Source organism: Mirounga angustirostris, unplaced genomic scaffold (genome assembly GCF_029215605.1).
Source record: "Mirounga angustirostris isolate CCGP_5_RB_7025 unplaced genomic scaffold, mMirAng1.0.hap1 SCAF_15, whole genome shotgun sequence".
NCBI lineage: Eukaryota > Metazoa > Chordata > Mammalia > Carnivora > Phocidae > Mirounga > Mirounga angustirostris.
Window position 1 is genome coordinate 93,287,592 of NW_026991723.1, and position 15,160 is coordinate 93,302,751.

Here is a 15,160-nt window from a genome sequence, read left to right on the forward strand (position 1 = left end):
GCGATGACGCACACGAGAGGCGCGCGGCGGTGACGTCTTGGGCAGCGCGCAGGCGCGGGCGGCGATGCGGCAGCGGCGGTTGGGGCGGTCGCGGCCCCGGCGGCGACCATGACCCAGCAGGGCGCGGCGCTGCAGAACTACAACAACGAGCTGGTTAAGTGTGAGCGACCGCGCGGCGCGGTCCACCGGGCGGGCTGGGAGGGCGCGGGGCTCGCCGGCTTGCAGGCCCAGGCGGTAGCGGGCCCGCCGCGCGTGGCCGAGCGGGCTGCATGGTCCGTGCGTGGGGGTCTCGGCCCGGACGGCACCGGAGGCCGTGCCGCACACCGGGCGCTGGGTGTCTGCGGAGCGAGCGCAAGAACGGGCCGCTGGAGCGCGCACTGCCTCCCCGGCGCGCGCCCGAGGTCTGGTGCTGGGCTTTCCTTGACCCTAGAGCCCCTGGGAGGTGGGACACCAGCCTGGCTCGGGTGGACGGTGGCCCGGCCAGCACGCTTCTCGTAGCAGGCGGTGGGCTCCAGAGTGGGAGGGGTGCTGCGCTCCTTCCTGCCCTGCCTGGGTCCACAGCGCCTGCCCTGCACTCGGCCCTCCCCCAGGCATCGAGGAGTTGTGCCAGAAGCGAGAGGAGCTGTGTCGGCAGATCCAGCAGGAGGAGGATGAGAAGCAGCGGCTGCAGAATGAGGTGAGGCAGCTGACGGAGAAACTGGCTCGAGTCAACGAGAACCTGGCGCGCAAGATTGCCTCTCGCAACGAGTTTGACCGGACCATCGCGGAGACGGAGGCCGCCTACCTAAAGGTGGGGCTCGCGGCACCTGGCGGGGTGGGCGGGGGCTGCATGCCGCTGGCCGGAGCTAACCTAGCCTGGCTTCCCAGGGTGCGAGGAGGGGCCTCTGGGCTAGACTCAGGGGAAGGGGGCCCTGCTGACCCTGTCCGACCCTCCCCTCAGGGGCTTCCTCTCCGTGCTTCTGCCCCAGGGGCTGGCGCTGGCCTGGTGGGAGCTTCCTGATGGTGGAACGGTGGTGACCATCACACGTCTGTTTGCAGATCCTGGAGAGCTCGCAGACTCTGCTCAGTGTCCTGAAGAGGGAGGCTGGGAACTTGACCAAGGCCACAGCCTCAGAGCAGAAGAGTGGCGGCGGGGGCAAGGACAGCTGACCGGCCATAGGCCGGAGGGGCCTGCCCCCCCCCCCCCCGAACCTGTCAATGGTTGGGCCTCTGACAATCTGTCTTCTACGTGTCTTTGCTCTTCACGGTAGCAGCTGCCTCCTTTCACTGTCTTGGGTACCAAGAGGCCGTTGCCAAGCTCCACCCGCCCCAGGTGATGAGGACAGCCCTGGGCACAGCCCACCAGGTAGGGGTCCTGGCCCTGCAGGATTTGGTTTGGCCAGGCTCTGGGCCACTCCTGCTCAGGGCCTGAGGACCCCACATCCCCCTGTGCTGCCAGTAAACCCTGCTCCCTAGTCTCAGCACCATGGCAGTGCGCTCACCATGGTGCCCAGGCCAGGGGAGTGGGCGAGGGGCTGGGGACCTCCACCTTGGAGCTTGGCTTGGTAGCCTATGACTGTCAATAAAGATTGTCTTTGTAAAGATACGCTACTGCCTGTGGTCTGTGTTTTGAGTGTAGGACTGCCGGACACCCCCAGAATCGATATGAGCCCCTGCCCAGCTGTGGTACGGCTCCTCCTTGGGAGAGGAAAGCCTGGAGCGGCTTTTCCCATAACAAGGCCCGTTGGCTTTGAAGACAGAGTTGAGGATACCCTTGAGCATTTCCTGTGACCTTGTCACCCACTCTTTCTCCCCACCAGGGCTGCTGGCCCCTCTTCCCCAACTCCACTTAGGCTACCCTTTGGGAGGTGGTCTGTCTATTGGTCCTGGTCTGTGTCATGCCCTATGACCAGCACAAGCTCTGGCCCAGAGAGACGCGCTCTCGGCACAGGGCCTCCAGACAGGGCTGCCACCCCCCAGCTCCAGGATTCTGAACTTAGCCCAGTGGCTCCGCTGCTTCCCACTGTCTCTGGTCACACCAAGCACGCACGCTTCCAGCCTTCCACGCTGCCTGGGGCCCAGTCCTCCATCCCGAGTCCTCTCTGCGACCATCTGCTGGCCTGTCAGCCCCTATGGGGTCCCTACGACTACTGCTTGGAGGGGTTAGGCAGGTTTGGGAAGCATGTATTGCTTGAGAGGGTCTGGAAAAACCCGGGCCCACCCCGCCCAGGAAAACACTAAAAACACCCTCCTCCTTCCCAAGCTTGGCCAGGCACCATTCCTCATGGGCTTGACTTTTCAGGGGGGATACACTTGTGTTCAGTGCCTGGACCATAAACAGCCCCAGCTCCCCAGCTCCAGGCTGCTGCTGAGCAGGCGGCTCTGCATCTCCCATCACGGCTCGGGATCTGCTGGGTCTGCCTGCCAGCCGCTAGCACCGACCCCAGGGAAGTGGTCTGCCTGCCACAACCTTGCTGCAGGTTCCTGTGGGTCAGGTAGCTTTCTGAGCCACACAGGAGGCTCTGCCCAGCCCCTGCCCGCTCCTCATCCCCTCCCAAGCACTCCCATCCTGCCAGAGTGCCAGACCCCAGAGCAAGCCTGAAGTGCCCCTCCCACCACAGCTCCCACTACGTCAGCCCTGGTTGGGAGGGGGCGGCCCCAAAGGCCAGAAGTGCTCGCAGGAAGGTCCCTCTCCCAGACAAGGGGGTGGTAGGGAGTGAACGCCTGGACCACATGTGGTTGCAATGTGTGGGGGTGCCACACACGGCCACCCCCATACCTGGGCAGACGTCCTAGCCAGGCTCCTACGTACCCTCCTCCCCACTGCCAGGGCCTCGGGGGAGCCCCCCAGGCCCAGCCCTGCTCCCTGCTTCTCCGGCCAAGGACCACACGGTAAGGCAGAAGTGGCCTTGTCCAGTGCTATTTATTGAATCCATCATCAAACACAAGACTTGCCATTTCATCACAAAGAGGGTGGGCGGGTTGAGGTCTGCTGTTGGGGGGTGCGGGCTGGGAATGGCTTAAAGCCCCACAGAGGACAGGCAGCCAAGCTGGCCCTTCACACACATCGGACAGCTGCCGGGCATGGTGTCCAGCAGGACCCTGTCCGTCCTCCACAGGCAGTGCCCCCAGATCAGGGCTGGAGAGCAAGACTCAGCCCCAGGGGAGGCAGGAGCCCCCAGGGCCCTAGGCTCAGGCTGAGCACCAGCACAGCTGTGAGGCCCCAGGAAGGGAGGGTGGGATATGGCAGGGCAGAGCCTGGCAGGGCAGAAGGGGGGTGCAGAATGAGGGCAGGGCTCCTGGGCACTGCCCGGCTCCCAGGGCTCAGCCTTGGCCATCCTGGCAGGGCCGCGGTCAGAAATAGAGAGCTGGCTCGCTGCGGAAGTCTGAGAAGTCATTCTGACTGGCAGGGGTGAGCTGAGAGAGAGGGACACGGAGGGAGTGGATGGGGCTCATCCAGGCATTAGAGACCCACCCCATCCACCCTGTCCCGTGTCTGCCCTCCTAGTCCCACCCCTGCTCACCATGACCTCCTTTGGTGCGGGCTCTCCCTCACTTGGAGCCTGCTCCAGCGTCTGCCCCTGCCATTTACCGAAGGTCATGGAGTGCTTTGGAGTGTAGCTGGACAGGCCTGCGGGCCGAGAGGCACACGTGTGGATGTGTGGCCCGGGCGACCCACTGGGCCACCCGTTCTAACAGGCGGGCACTCACCTGAGCTGCCGTCCGGCAGGCGAGGGCTCTCAGGCCCCACACTGTTCACAAAAGTGGCTCGGGGCAGGAAGAGCGCAAAGGGCTTCTCCACCACCCCATCTGAGCTGGACTCCTCCTCCTCCTCCTCGTCCTCCTCCACCCCTTCCTGGGCCTCAGCCTCCTCCTCCTGCACCAGGGAGCTCTCAGGAGGGTACTCAAACGTGGTCTGCAGGCGCTTGTCATTAAAGGAGATCTTCATCTACGGGCAGGAGGCACATCAGTGGGGCCCTGCTGCCTGGCCACCAGCGGGACTTGAGCCCGACCGAGCTGGGCCCAGTGACCCCGAAGAATATGGTAGAGGTTGTCAGGCCCAGGCGGGTAGCAGAGCATGCCATCAGCCCTTCAGGAGCTGAAAGGTGAAGGAGCTGCCCCTCATCAGAGACAACTCCTTTACCTGTTCCCTGTAGGCCCGGGCCAGAAGGACCCCAGGAAGACTGGGTCTGGATGCCCATGGCAACCCAGGGCCAGTGTGTCTAAACACCTGCATCCCAGGCCCCATCCATCGCTTCCCACCCCGGGCCCAGGGTCAAGTCACCTCAAGTAGCCTACCCCTCCCAGGACCAGATCGAAGCCAGCAGGAGCTCAAAGCCTCAGGGTCTCCAGAAGCTTCTATGGCAGCTCTAGGGCAGGAGCAGGGTCCAGGTGGACCGTACTTCGGGGGGCCCACATTCTGGGAGGCCCTACCTTCTCAGCTACCAGCAGTTCTGCTGTCGGCTGGGGCCTCTCTCCAGGACTGAGTTCACATCTTGGCTCGCTAGCCACCTGAATGAGGCTGCCTGCACAGCTCAGCACGGACACTGCTGCTGGGCAAGGACAGGGCACACCCAAGCCCCAGGGTCCCCACAAAGTGACAAAGCAGGGTGGCTGGCACACCCAAGCCCCAGGAAGGCGGCACCAAGGCCATCACCCTGTTTTACAGACTGAGTCAGCGTTAGAGCAAAGCTGCTCCCAGTGGGGGTTGTGGGGACCCTTTCCTCCCACCTGGACTACCCATGTGGCCCGAGTCCACCCTGTCCACTTCGCAGGCTACAGAATTTCATGCCTGAGCAAATCCTCTCCTCTCCCAACAGCCTCAGAGTCCAGGCCAGGCTGCTGGCTCTGAGAGGAAGTTGGGTCAGGAAAGAGCAGGACTGCAGGCAGACCCTCGCCCTCCTTGACCCAGGACTCCCCTCCCCAGCCACAGGCCCCCCACGCTTGCTCAGCAGGGCTCAGCCAGGCCCGGCAGGTTGGTAATGAATCCGAGAGCCACCAGCCTGCAGCAGATGGGGGCAGCCCTACGGGAGCTCGAAACATTAAACTCCCGAGCACAGGACACCAGCAGCCGGCTCAAGTTCCTCCTTCTCCCTTGGAAGGAGCCGGAGTCAGGAACTGGGCCCCCAGGCAAAGCACCATGGGGCCCGGGGACAGCAGGACGGCCTGGGCAGCAGAGGGACCCCCCAGCACTGGTCTCAGGGGGCAATGCCAGGCTGAGCCAGTGCCCAGAAACAAGGGCACCTGTTCCTGGCACCCCACCACGCTCCTCCCACAACCACCCGTGAACACACAGCCCCCACAGCGGTGGGCATCCCCATCTCAGCATGGTGCACACACAGACATCCGCTGGGCAAATCTCAGGCCCAGGCCCCGTCTTCTTTGTCCCAGCTGGCTGCACATACGAGTGGTCATGGATAAGAGCAGGCAGGTGCAGACCACCTGAGTCAGGCAAAACTAAGCAAAATACCTGCTCCTGTCACTTGAAGGTGCACTGTCCCTCTCTACCTGCGCTGCCCTGCCCCCACACAGGCCCGCCCCAGCCCTCCAGCTGCCCCCACCCACCCAGGCCTAGCAGGACAGAAGCCCAAGCAGGACGGGACTGCCAACCCAGGGGCTTCCAGTCACCCCTGGGTCCACAGCATTGTCCTCAACGACCCTGGGCCCTCCAGGCCCATCCCCCACCACTGAAGACAAAGGAAGGGCTGGCTGCCAGGGCCCGGCTGGATTAGTGTGCCCTCATTAGTCCACATGACCAGCTCCTAGTGGGGAGACCGAGGGGGCTGGGCACACATGGGGCACTGAGCCTGGCACGGCCTGGCCAGGCAGGGGCGGGCGGTGCTCCCAGGCCACTGTCTGCGCCCAGCTGGGGCCCCGGGCTTGGGTCACATCCCACCTCCCCTTCAGTCTCCACACTCTATAGCCCGGTGGGGCTCACAGGCCTCCTTGTGGGTGCAGGTCTCTGGGTCACAGGACAGCCTGTGACGAATGCTGCTGGGAAGGGGCCAGCCTCTAGCCCCGAGCAGACAAGCTGGGAGTGGCCAGGGGCTGGCACTCATGCACACCTGGCTGGGGGGAGGGGGGGACTTTGCCCGCTGCGCCAAGCGTAGCCGGCAGGTGGTTCCTGGATTGGCCCACCTCCCACAGGCCCTTTGCCCCCCTCACCCCGCCCTACCTGTGCACACCCAGCTTGGGTTACTGAAGGGCGTCCACCCTGGACTCTGGTCTGGGAGCTGGGTTCAACCAGCCCGTGCTGATGGTGAGCACCGCCCTGCCCTCGCTCCCCAGCACACAGCCGCCTCCTCCCATCCTCCACTCAGTCTGCACTCTGGGGCACAACAGGACCACCCCACACAGCCTTTGCCAAAGCTCCCACACCTGCTTCCTGATGCCCCCAGTCAAGTGCAGCACCAGCCCAGGGCAGACCCTCTGCCAGTGGGGAAGCTGGTGGAGCAGGGTCCAGCCTGCTCTCGTGGCACCGGGCTTTAGAAAGCCCACATGGGGGCGGGGGGGCACCTGCAGAAGACCTGGGGGAGTGGGAAGGGCGAGAAGGGGGGGCAGGACACAGGGGAGGTGGGAGGGTGCAGAAGAGCAGGTGGGGGGCGCCTGGGTGGCTCAGTTGGTTAAGCGACTGCCTTCGGCTCAGGTCATGATCCCGGAGTCCCGGGATCGAGTCCCGCGAGCGGGGAGCCTGCTTCTCCCTCTGACCCTCCCCCCCTCTCATGTGCTCTCTCTCTCTCAAATAAATAAAATCTTTAAAAAAAAAAAAAAAAAGAAAAGCAGGTGGGGAAGCAGGTTCCCAGGGCAGCTGGCTGCACCACAGCTCTAAGCACCCGAGTGAGGCTGAGGGCCACGACCCGGCCAGCAAAACTGGGGTGTTGGGGTGGCACTTACACCACAGGTGAGGGCAGATGGCCTAGGGTGTCGCAGACTGAGCTCTGGGGACGCTGACACACTCAGGCTGCGCAGAGAACCAGCAGGTAAGGAGGTGAGGAGGGCAGGGGGGAGGGGAAGGAGTCATCAGACATGCAGGAGCCTGGCCGGGGGCACCTCACAAAGGGGAGAGGCCCACAGCACCAACCCAACAACCCTGTGGGAGGCGGGTGAGGAAAGCAGCTGGAGAGTCCCACCAACCACCACCTGGGGGTTGGGGCAGAGGTGAGAGGGGGCATGGCCACCATGCCCCACAGCAGCTAGCCCCTGCCTGGCCGTCAGGGGAGGGACAGATAGGACATCTGCAATTCTACCCAGAGACAACCAAGTCGGGACAGGTCCCCCCAGGCAGGCCTCCCAGGTTACACTGTCCAGCTGGGCACCCCCACCACCCTGGACAGGGCTATAGCCCTCCGAGGTCCAGCAAGGGCACAGCACACAGACCTGCCGGCTCCGGGGCAGGCTGCCCAGGAGAGCCATACCTCACCTGCCACCTGGGAAAGGCCCCAGCCCCTCCCACCACTACCCCAGTCGGCCAGCCATGCAGGGGTCAAGGTGAGCAGTGGGCCCCAAGGTCCCCAGTCGGGAGGGGGGCGAGCCGGACAATGATCCAAGCCACAGGCTGGCTGGAGTGGTCCAGCAGCCCAGGGTCCGGAGGAATAGCGGGAGCAATGCCCAGGGGCTACAGTCAGGAGGAACTCCAGGGAATGCAGACTGCTCTGAAGGCTGGGCGGCCCCACACCTCTGCCCCACGCAACAGGAGTTCTGGCTCTTCCTGGGCAGGGCAGCTGGTGCAGGGGGTGGGGCAGTGCTCACAAGCCAGAAGTCACCTCCGATAGATTGTGCTGCTCTGGCAAGGGCTAGCTTGGCCGCTTGGCCCTGCCAGGCAATCCATCTGGACCCCCAACGCCCTCAGGCTGGCACAGAGATCAGGGCCAGGTTGGTCTGAATTGCTCTCCACTCTGGGCCAGGGCCTGCTTCCTCCCATCACCTCCTCCTGCCCTTCTCACCCCAACCCTGCCACAAATGACCCCCACAGCGCTTTCCCCAGCTGGGGGAGGAAGGAGTAGGGGCTCTAGAAACAGAAACTAGCACTCAATTCCTGCCCCACGACCTCCAGCCACCCTTAGGTTCCTCAACCACAAAGTGGGGGGCTATCACCTCCACTTCTTGGGGCCAGCAAGGAAAGGTACTGCCTCCCAGTTCAGGGTCAACAGTCAGGGAGCAGGAGTGGGGACGTAGGGCTGAGGACCACGGCAAAGGGCAGGAGCGAGGGTGGGAGAGTTGTGGCCCATAGCACTAAAGAGAGGGTGAGTCAAGGTCAGGCAGGCAAGATGGGCCCACCGGAAGTACCAAAGGCAGGTGGGTGTGGACGCCTGTCCCAGCAGATGGAGCGGGCGGGAGCACCAATGCCCTCACCCAAGGAGGAGGGGAGGATACATGCAGGAAGAGCAGTGCAAGGCCAACCCATGGCAAAGAGAGGGAGGAGGTGGCTCACGTGATTAGACAACCAGCCCACACCAGCGACGGGGGGCTTTGGTGACACAAAGCACATCACCACCCCCATCGCTCCAAGGAACTTGAGGGTGGTGGCAAAGGTAGCTTCAATGGAGCCAACGGAGAAGCCTGCCAGGCGCCATCTCCGTTCCAGGGCAAGGCACAACTGCCCCGCGTCTGCTGATGGGGGTCAGGTGGGGCTGGCTTTGGAATTTGCCCCTGGGCCGGACCCAGATGCTAGAATGACCAGGAAGAATCTGAGGAACGTTTCCTTGAGCCCAGAGGGTTCCAGGCCACTGGGCAGATGGGGATTAAGGCTCCAGCAGGGCTCCTGGTCTTGCAGCTGGGTCTCTGCCTGAGGCCCATCCTCCCCAGTGAGGGGGAGAGTCTACACTGCTTCCAGCATCACACCCCAGGCCTGGCACACGCTAGACGTTCAAGAAACACTTGCATGAAGCCAGGTCCTGCTGAGCTCCAGGCCAACATGCCTTCTGGGGGAGTTGACAGCCTCCCACTGAGTGGTTCCCAGTGCTGCACCCCTAGGCTGACAGTGGGGTAGGGATCTGACCACACCCAAATCACAGGCCTCCGGTGCCTTCCCACTTCTGTCCTGGCACCTGCGACCCACATAGGCCAGGACTCCAGAAGGCCAAGAAGCCAGGGCCAGCGTGGAACCAAGAGGCCCAGAACTACTTGTTCCAGCTGGACCCACGATGAGACAGGTGTGCCCCACCAATTCCAGATGCAGCCGCAGGAACAGAACGGCAGCCATGGTGCTGGCTGGACTGACCTCCCCACAGCCTTACAAAGTACACCTTACGCTGTCCCCTCTGGGCCATTAGGGCTCTACTGGAGCCCAAACCAGGGATCCTCCCTCCCCAGCTCAGCCCCTCCTGGAGCTTGCATGGCCACCCAGTCCAGGGTCTCCTCTGGTCCACAAAGAAGCCATCCTCCAGCCAAGCCCAGTGTCCTAGGAAGCGGGCACATGCTAGACCCACAGCTCTGTGACCCGTGACCTCTCTCTCCCTCCCAGCCAGTGGCTCTCCCCCCTGCTCCCCCCACTGACCTTCTTTCTCGAGGAGCCAGCCTTGGTGAGGCAGGACTTCTCTAGAGTCAGGTAGCCACCAATCACCTCAATCTCATGCACGGTGGGATAGCGCTTCTTCAGTGTGGTCCCCAGGGCGGCAGGGGGATCTGACAAGCTGCCTGCCTCCTCCTCAGCCTCCTGTGGCCCGGGCTCCCCATTGCTCTGCAGGGGCCCTGGTTTTCTCTTGGGCACCACAGTGAAGGTGTTGCCACCTCGGGGCTGGCGCCCTGACGGGTGCCCAGGCCCAGTGGGGTGCGGGTGGTACCAAGGAGGCCCACCAGCCCCCAAGCAGTGCAATTTGGCTTCTTGGGGGACCTCATCCTCTGAGTCCACCTCATCAATGAAGGTAACAGGCAACCCTGGCCTCCCAGGCTCCCTGCCGTTCTTGGCCAAGCTGGGAACCCCGAGGCCCTGGGCAGGCTTAGCTTCGGCAGCAGCTGACGGACACAGGGATGGTGAGGACAGCCTCTGCTGTTGAACAGCCTTGTCCACGAGGGCAGTAGCTGGCCTGGGGGAGGCCCCCTCCTCGACCCCCAAGGGGCTCCTCGCTCTGGCAGGCACGCTATCCCTTCCAGGCACCAGCTGGGCTTCGAGCTCCAGGCTTTGGGAGGCCCAGCCAACCTCGCTCTCTGGCAGCCCCCTGGCCTGCCTCCCTTCAGGAGGAGGGGCCCCAGAGTCTTTGCGCTTGGGGATGAACACGAAGGAGTTTCGGGAGTTCACACGGAGGCTGGCCAGGGCCCGGGCCTGGAGGTCCCCAGCAGGGATCCCATCCATGTCTGGCTTGGAGGCCGGCCGTATCTCAAAGGAGGCATTGGCGCTGGTGGCCGCGGAGACCCACTGGCGCTGGCTGGGAGTGGCACTGGCGGGGCTGGGTGTGGGCAAGGCCAGGCACGCGGCTGGAGTGGCACTGGGGGTCCCGGGGCTGGGGGGCGGGTGGACGGGGGCCTCCCCCGACTCCACCTTTGGCTTCCACTCGCCCGGCCCGGGCGCAGAGCCCGCGAGGCCGTTGGCAGCGCCGGCTCGGGACGCGGGGGCTGCAGGCTCGTTGCGGAGCGGGCGAGGGCCCGCGCTGCGGTGCAGGCCCCGAGGGTGGACGGTGAAGGAGTTGCTGCCGGTCTTCTGCAGGAAGTCGCTGCGCCGCGCCCCGGGGCCTGTAGCGCGGCGCTCAGGCTCCAAGCAGGCGGCGCCCTCACCCACGCGCCGGGCGGCGGGGCCGGGAGCAGGCGGTGGCTGCGGCGGCGGGGTACGTCCGCGTTCCGGGCTCCCGCGGCGGGTCGGCGCGGCCGGGGCGTCGAACTTCTGGAGCAGGCGGCTGACGCGCCCGGGCGGCGGCGGCGGCGCCTCGTACACGAGCACCTCAGCGGCGCGGATGCGGGCGGCCGGGCCGGGGCCCGGGCCGGGGCCGGCGGGCGGGAAGCCCGGTGCCGACTCGATGATGAGGATGTTGTCGGCGTGGATGGTGCGCACACCGGGCACGCGGCGGTACAGCTCCAGCAGGTGTTGCACCGGCCGCGCCCCCGCCGGCCCCTCGCCCCCGCCGCGCCGCGTCCCGCGCCGCCGCTCCGATTCGAGCCGCATGAACGGGTTCTCGCGCAGCGGGCCCAGGCTCTCGGCCAGCACGAGCCGCTCGGCCGCCGGCTCCGAGGTCTCCGCCGCGCCCGCCTCGGCCCCGGGCTCGGGAGCCGCGCCCCCGCCCAAGGCGGCCAGCTTGGCCCGCTTCCGCTCCAAGATCTCCCGTTTCCAGGCGGGCAGCGCGGCGCGGGGGCCCCGGGCCCGGCCGCCCCAGGCCGGCCATGCTGCGGAGCGGGCGCCGGAGCCAGCGCTCGCGCGGGGAACTGCGGCCTCCGCCCGCCGCCGGCCTTCGCGCCGCGGCCACGCCCCCCGGCCGCCGTCTCCTGGGGAGGGGCCGGCTCGGACCCGCCCCGCTCCCCGCGGCCCCACCTATGGCAGAGGAGAATGGCCAGCCGCGCTGATTGGAGACTGCGCTCCCTGACCTCTCTTTCCCGGGGGGCCTAGTTGGAGAGCGCCAGGCTCCGAGCCGGTTGCCATTGGGACTGCCCTCCTGGACACGCCTCCGACCCCTCGCCGCTCATTGGCGGCCCCACTTCCGCCTCTGCGCCATTGGCCTGCGAGGACCGGAGGGCGGAGCCCGGCGGGGCCGGGTCCAGGCCGGCGGTGCCCCCCGTGACCCTGGGCCCAGCTAGGTGGGTGACGTTGGCTGGGCTCGGTCGTTCCTCACCGTGCCAGCACCCAGTCCACCTGTTCCTCACGCTCAGAACGCAGTGGAAGAAGGGCCTGCCCAGGACTGGAAAGCTGTCCCCGCTGGTTCAGGGACTGCCCACCTGGGGTCCTAGGTCCTCTGCAGGACTTGGGAGAGGCTAATGCTGGAGCCCCACGCAGTGCTGAGGAACTGCTTCTCAGGAACCCCTAGCTTTTGCCAGCCCCCAGAACTCACTCTGTTGTTCACACAAGTAGCAGAAGCCCTACCCCACACTTTGCCATCCAGGGCCCACTGAGCAGGAACAGGAGTGCAGAAGCTGGAGAGAGAAAGCTCTCCAATGCAGACAGCCACGAAAGCCAGGCTGTACATTCCACCCTGTTGCCTCCCCACGCTCCTCTTTCATCTTCTGAACTTCCCCCATCCCAAGGCTAGTAGGGGTGCCAGTGACCTTAAGGGCCCAGCTTTCTTGCCCTTGCCGTGAAGAAGCTCACTCCCAGCACCCACCACACTTTTGAGGCCCAGTGAAGCCAAGGGGAGACGAGATTAGGGGGCACTGACACAGAGGGATGCTACCTGTCTTCCCCTCAGCTCTCCTGCACTCAGCACTTGCTCAGTAATGGCACCACTGCATTCTACGGCCCTCACCTTTCAGCGACAGGGCTCCAAGGACACCTGGGGCTCCACATAGACTGCGGGCAGGTTTCAACCCGGGTGCCCTTCTCAGCTTCCGGGCCCCATGGTGGTCTGCACGACAACTACTTTAACATTGACTTACTCCTTTCCACTCTACTAAGCCAAGAAAATAAACTGGATTTCAGCCTTCCAGAAGTCAAGTGTCTCCTTTTCAGGACTCTGATCAAATCACTTTTCCAAAGGAAACTAAGCCGTCTTATGCTCATCACTTCTATAGCAACAGGATGGCTCAATTCTGAACTACAAAATAAAACAGGATACAACAAAACATGCAACCTAAAAATAACATTAAAAGAAAACCCACTCCCAGGGCACCTGGCTGGCTCAGTCAGAGAAGCATGCGACTCTTGATCTCGGGGTCCTGAGTTCGAGCCCCACATTGGCTGTAGAAATTACGTAAATGAAATTTAAATAATAAAAATATAAAACAAAACAAAGAAAACCCACTGGCAATGTTCATCTTCTGATTTTGACACAAATTATGCCAATCCTAGGTAGAAAACATTGTTGTAGCTGTGGGACAAACCAGACCAGTCTCCAACGCAAGCATCTCAATGGCTCAGGCCATGCAGCATCCATTCTAGGCAGAGGGTCACAAAGCTGCTTCACTAAAATAAAGGTCTGCAAATCTGTTCTGTAAAGGGCCAGACAGTAAATATTTTATTTTTAGGCAGTTCTCACCAGGGACAGCTTTGTCTCCCAGACTTTTTAATGTATGGAGACACTTCTGCTTGTCACAAGTGAGGGGTGCTCCTGGCGTCTAGTGAGTAGAGGCCAGGGATGCTGCTAAACATTCTACAATGCTCAGAACAGCACCACTCCCCACCCCAATCAAAGAATGATTTGACCCAAAAGGCCAAGAGTGCCAACTGCAAGCCACATTCACTTGCTGTCACATGCTCTTTGTTTTTATAACCCTTTGAAAATGCAAAAAATCACTCTCAGCTAATGGGCAGTACAAAAACAGGCCTCAGGCCATAGTTTGTTGACCCCTGCTCCACCGCAAGGCCTATAAAGACCACACACTGGCAGGAAGACAAGGCTCTGATGTCACACAAACTATTCAGCAGTGCCTCAACACAGGCCTACCCTATGTTGTCTTCACCCTGGCTCCCCGGGCAGGAAGACAGGCTTCTCCGAGGGAATGCCCCCACCCACCAATGAAGCTCTAGTACATTCCAGTCTCCCACAGTTTGTAACCAGCTACATGACACAGGGGGCAGCATCTCAGCATTCATCTGATTTCACCCTCAAGAGCTCAGGCAACCACTGCACATCTCAGCAAAACATTCTTATTTTATTTTTATCTCAGCAAACGTTCTCATTTGGCACCTGACTGGCATTAAACTAAAGACCCCAGCCCAACAAACGTGGGCCAAGACCATTTGCAGGTCTCAGTGCCTGTGAGCATCAAAGCTGTTCCTCTCTCTGGTCCCTTAGGGAGACCTAAATCTGTCTCAGGTGTGCTAACAGTGCTGGCCACAAGGTGGTGGAAAAGTTGCAATCGACTGGGATAGGAAGCTAAGCAGTGCTTTATAAGCGAAGTTCTCTCAGGTGGCAGATCTCCAAATATAGGGTCCCAATCATGCTTATTCAACATACTTCTGTCTGCCTGGGCTGGAATGAAGAAAGGGCCATCCTCCCCAGGGGCTCAGGGGAGGAGACACAAGCTCGTTTACACCACTTAGAGCTCAAGCATCTAAGTCTTGTCTGGATGGATGGGGCAGTGGGCTCTTAGGTCAGCGCCGCTGGGCAGAGGAAATCCCCGAGTCCGGCTTTGCAGCCTTTGCACAAGGAGTACTCTTCCAAGATCCATGAAAATACTCAGAGCCCATCGGGGCATTTTACATATATGCAGTTTCCAACTGTCAGAGGAACTCTGCACTGTCTGGCCTGGGTCCTTCTCAGCATCTCAATTCAGGATTAGCTATTCAAAGCATGAAATAACAAGAAATACATTTTCAGGATCAAGGCTGCTCTCTTTTGCCCTGCTGAGGGAACACTTTTAGACATGATCGGTATAGAGAAAATCGGGCACTCGCCAGGGCAGGAGCTGACTTTGCTTTCAGACCCAGACTTCTCCTTTGGCGCGGTGGAAGTGGGACCTCAGCTTGGGGTCCAGCATCCTAGCTATCCAGAGTTCTCTCTCCGGCCTTTCTGCGAGGCTAGTTGACCCGACAGGCGCGGATCATGAGCAGCTGCAGGAGAATGAAGACTGGAGACGTGATCAAGCCGAACCAGAGCTCCCGAGTCTGTTCCACCAGCTTCTGGCACAGTAACATCTCGAAGACAAACTTGAGGCTAAGAACCGTGAGGACCCAGAAGAGGCGGAGCACGGCCAACCGCTTCTCTCCGTCCTGGAAGAGGCGCACGGACACGATGGTGGTGAAGTAGGTGCTGAGCCCATCGGCGGCGAAAAAGGGCACAAACACGTTCCACCAGGAGAGGCCGGGGGCTAGGCCGTCCACGCGCAGTGCCAGCAGCACGGAGAACACCATCAGGGCCAGCAGGTGCACGAAGATCTCGAAGGTGGCGAAGCCCAGCCACTGCACTAACTCCCGGAGGGAGAAGAGCATCGCGCCGCTTGAGCGCGGGCCGGGGCCCGGCCGAGCGTCCCGCCGGCGGAGCTGCTCCTCCTCTCCCCGCGGGTCTCGCCGGCGCCTGCCGCCGTCGCCGCTGCTGCGAGCGGGAGACAGCGAGCGGCTGCGCCTGTCCCGGCCCTCGGCCCTGGCGTGCCGCCAACACCCCGG

The 15,160-nt window shown here is 62.7% G+C and overlaps 3 protein-coding genes across 5 annotated transcripts; 1 reads left to right on the forward strand and 2 right to left on the reverse strand.

Annotated features, from left to right (window-relative positions):
• Window positions 1-26: 26 nt before the first annotated feature.
• SSNA1 (SS nuclear autoantigen 1) lies at window positions 27-1,585 on the forward strand. Of its 3 annotated transcripts, none has more exons than XM_045883582.2 (3): window positions 27-160; window positions 591-790; window positions 969-1,585. In XM_045883582.2, exons 1-3 carry the CDS (start codon window positions 109-111, stop codon window positions 1,248-1,250), a joined length of 534 nt encoding a protein of 177 aa, XP_045739538.2. In that variant the 5' UTR covers window positions 27-108; the 3' UTR covers window positions 1,251-1,585. The 3 variants fall into 3 exon arrangements, with proteins under 3 accessions (XP_045739538.2, XP_045739539.1, XP_045739540.1); XM_045883583.3 differs by having other exon boundaries at window positions 1,039-1,585; XM_045883584.2 differs by having other exon boundaries at window positions 941-1,077.
• A 1,301-nt stretch (window positions 1,586-2,886) lies between these two features.
• TPRN (taperin) lies at window positions 2,887-11,306 on the reverse strand. The gene is given in 5 exon segments (XM_045883587.3): window positions 2,887-3,396; window positions 3,504-3,610; window positions 3,691-3,928; window positions 9,476-11,266; window positions 11,268-11,306. Coding segments are annotated over 5 exon segments (2,223 nt in total). The 5' UTR covers window positions 11,292-11,306; the 3' UTR covers window positions 2,887-3,333.
• A 2,386-nt stretch (window positions 11,307-13,692) lies between these two features.
• TMEM203 (transmembrane protein 203) lies at window positions 13,693-14,986 on the reverse strand. The gene has a single exon (XM_045883588.3). It carries the CDS (start codon window positions 14,984-14,986, stop codon window positions 14,576-14,578), a length of 411 nt encoding a protein of 136 aa, XP_045739544.1. The 3' UTR covers window positions 13,693-14,575.
• Between the last annotated feature and the right edge of the window lie 174 nt (window positions 14,987-15,160).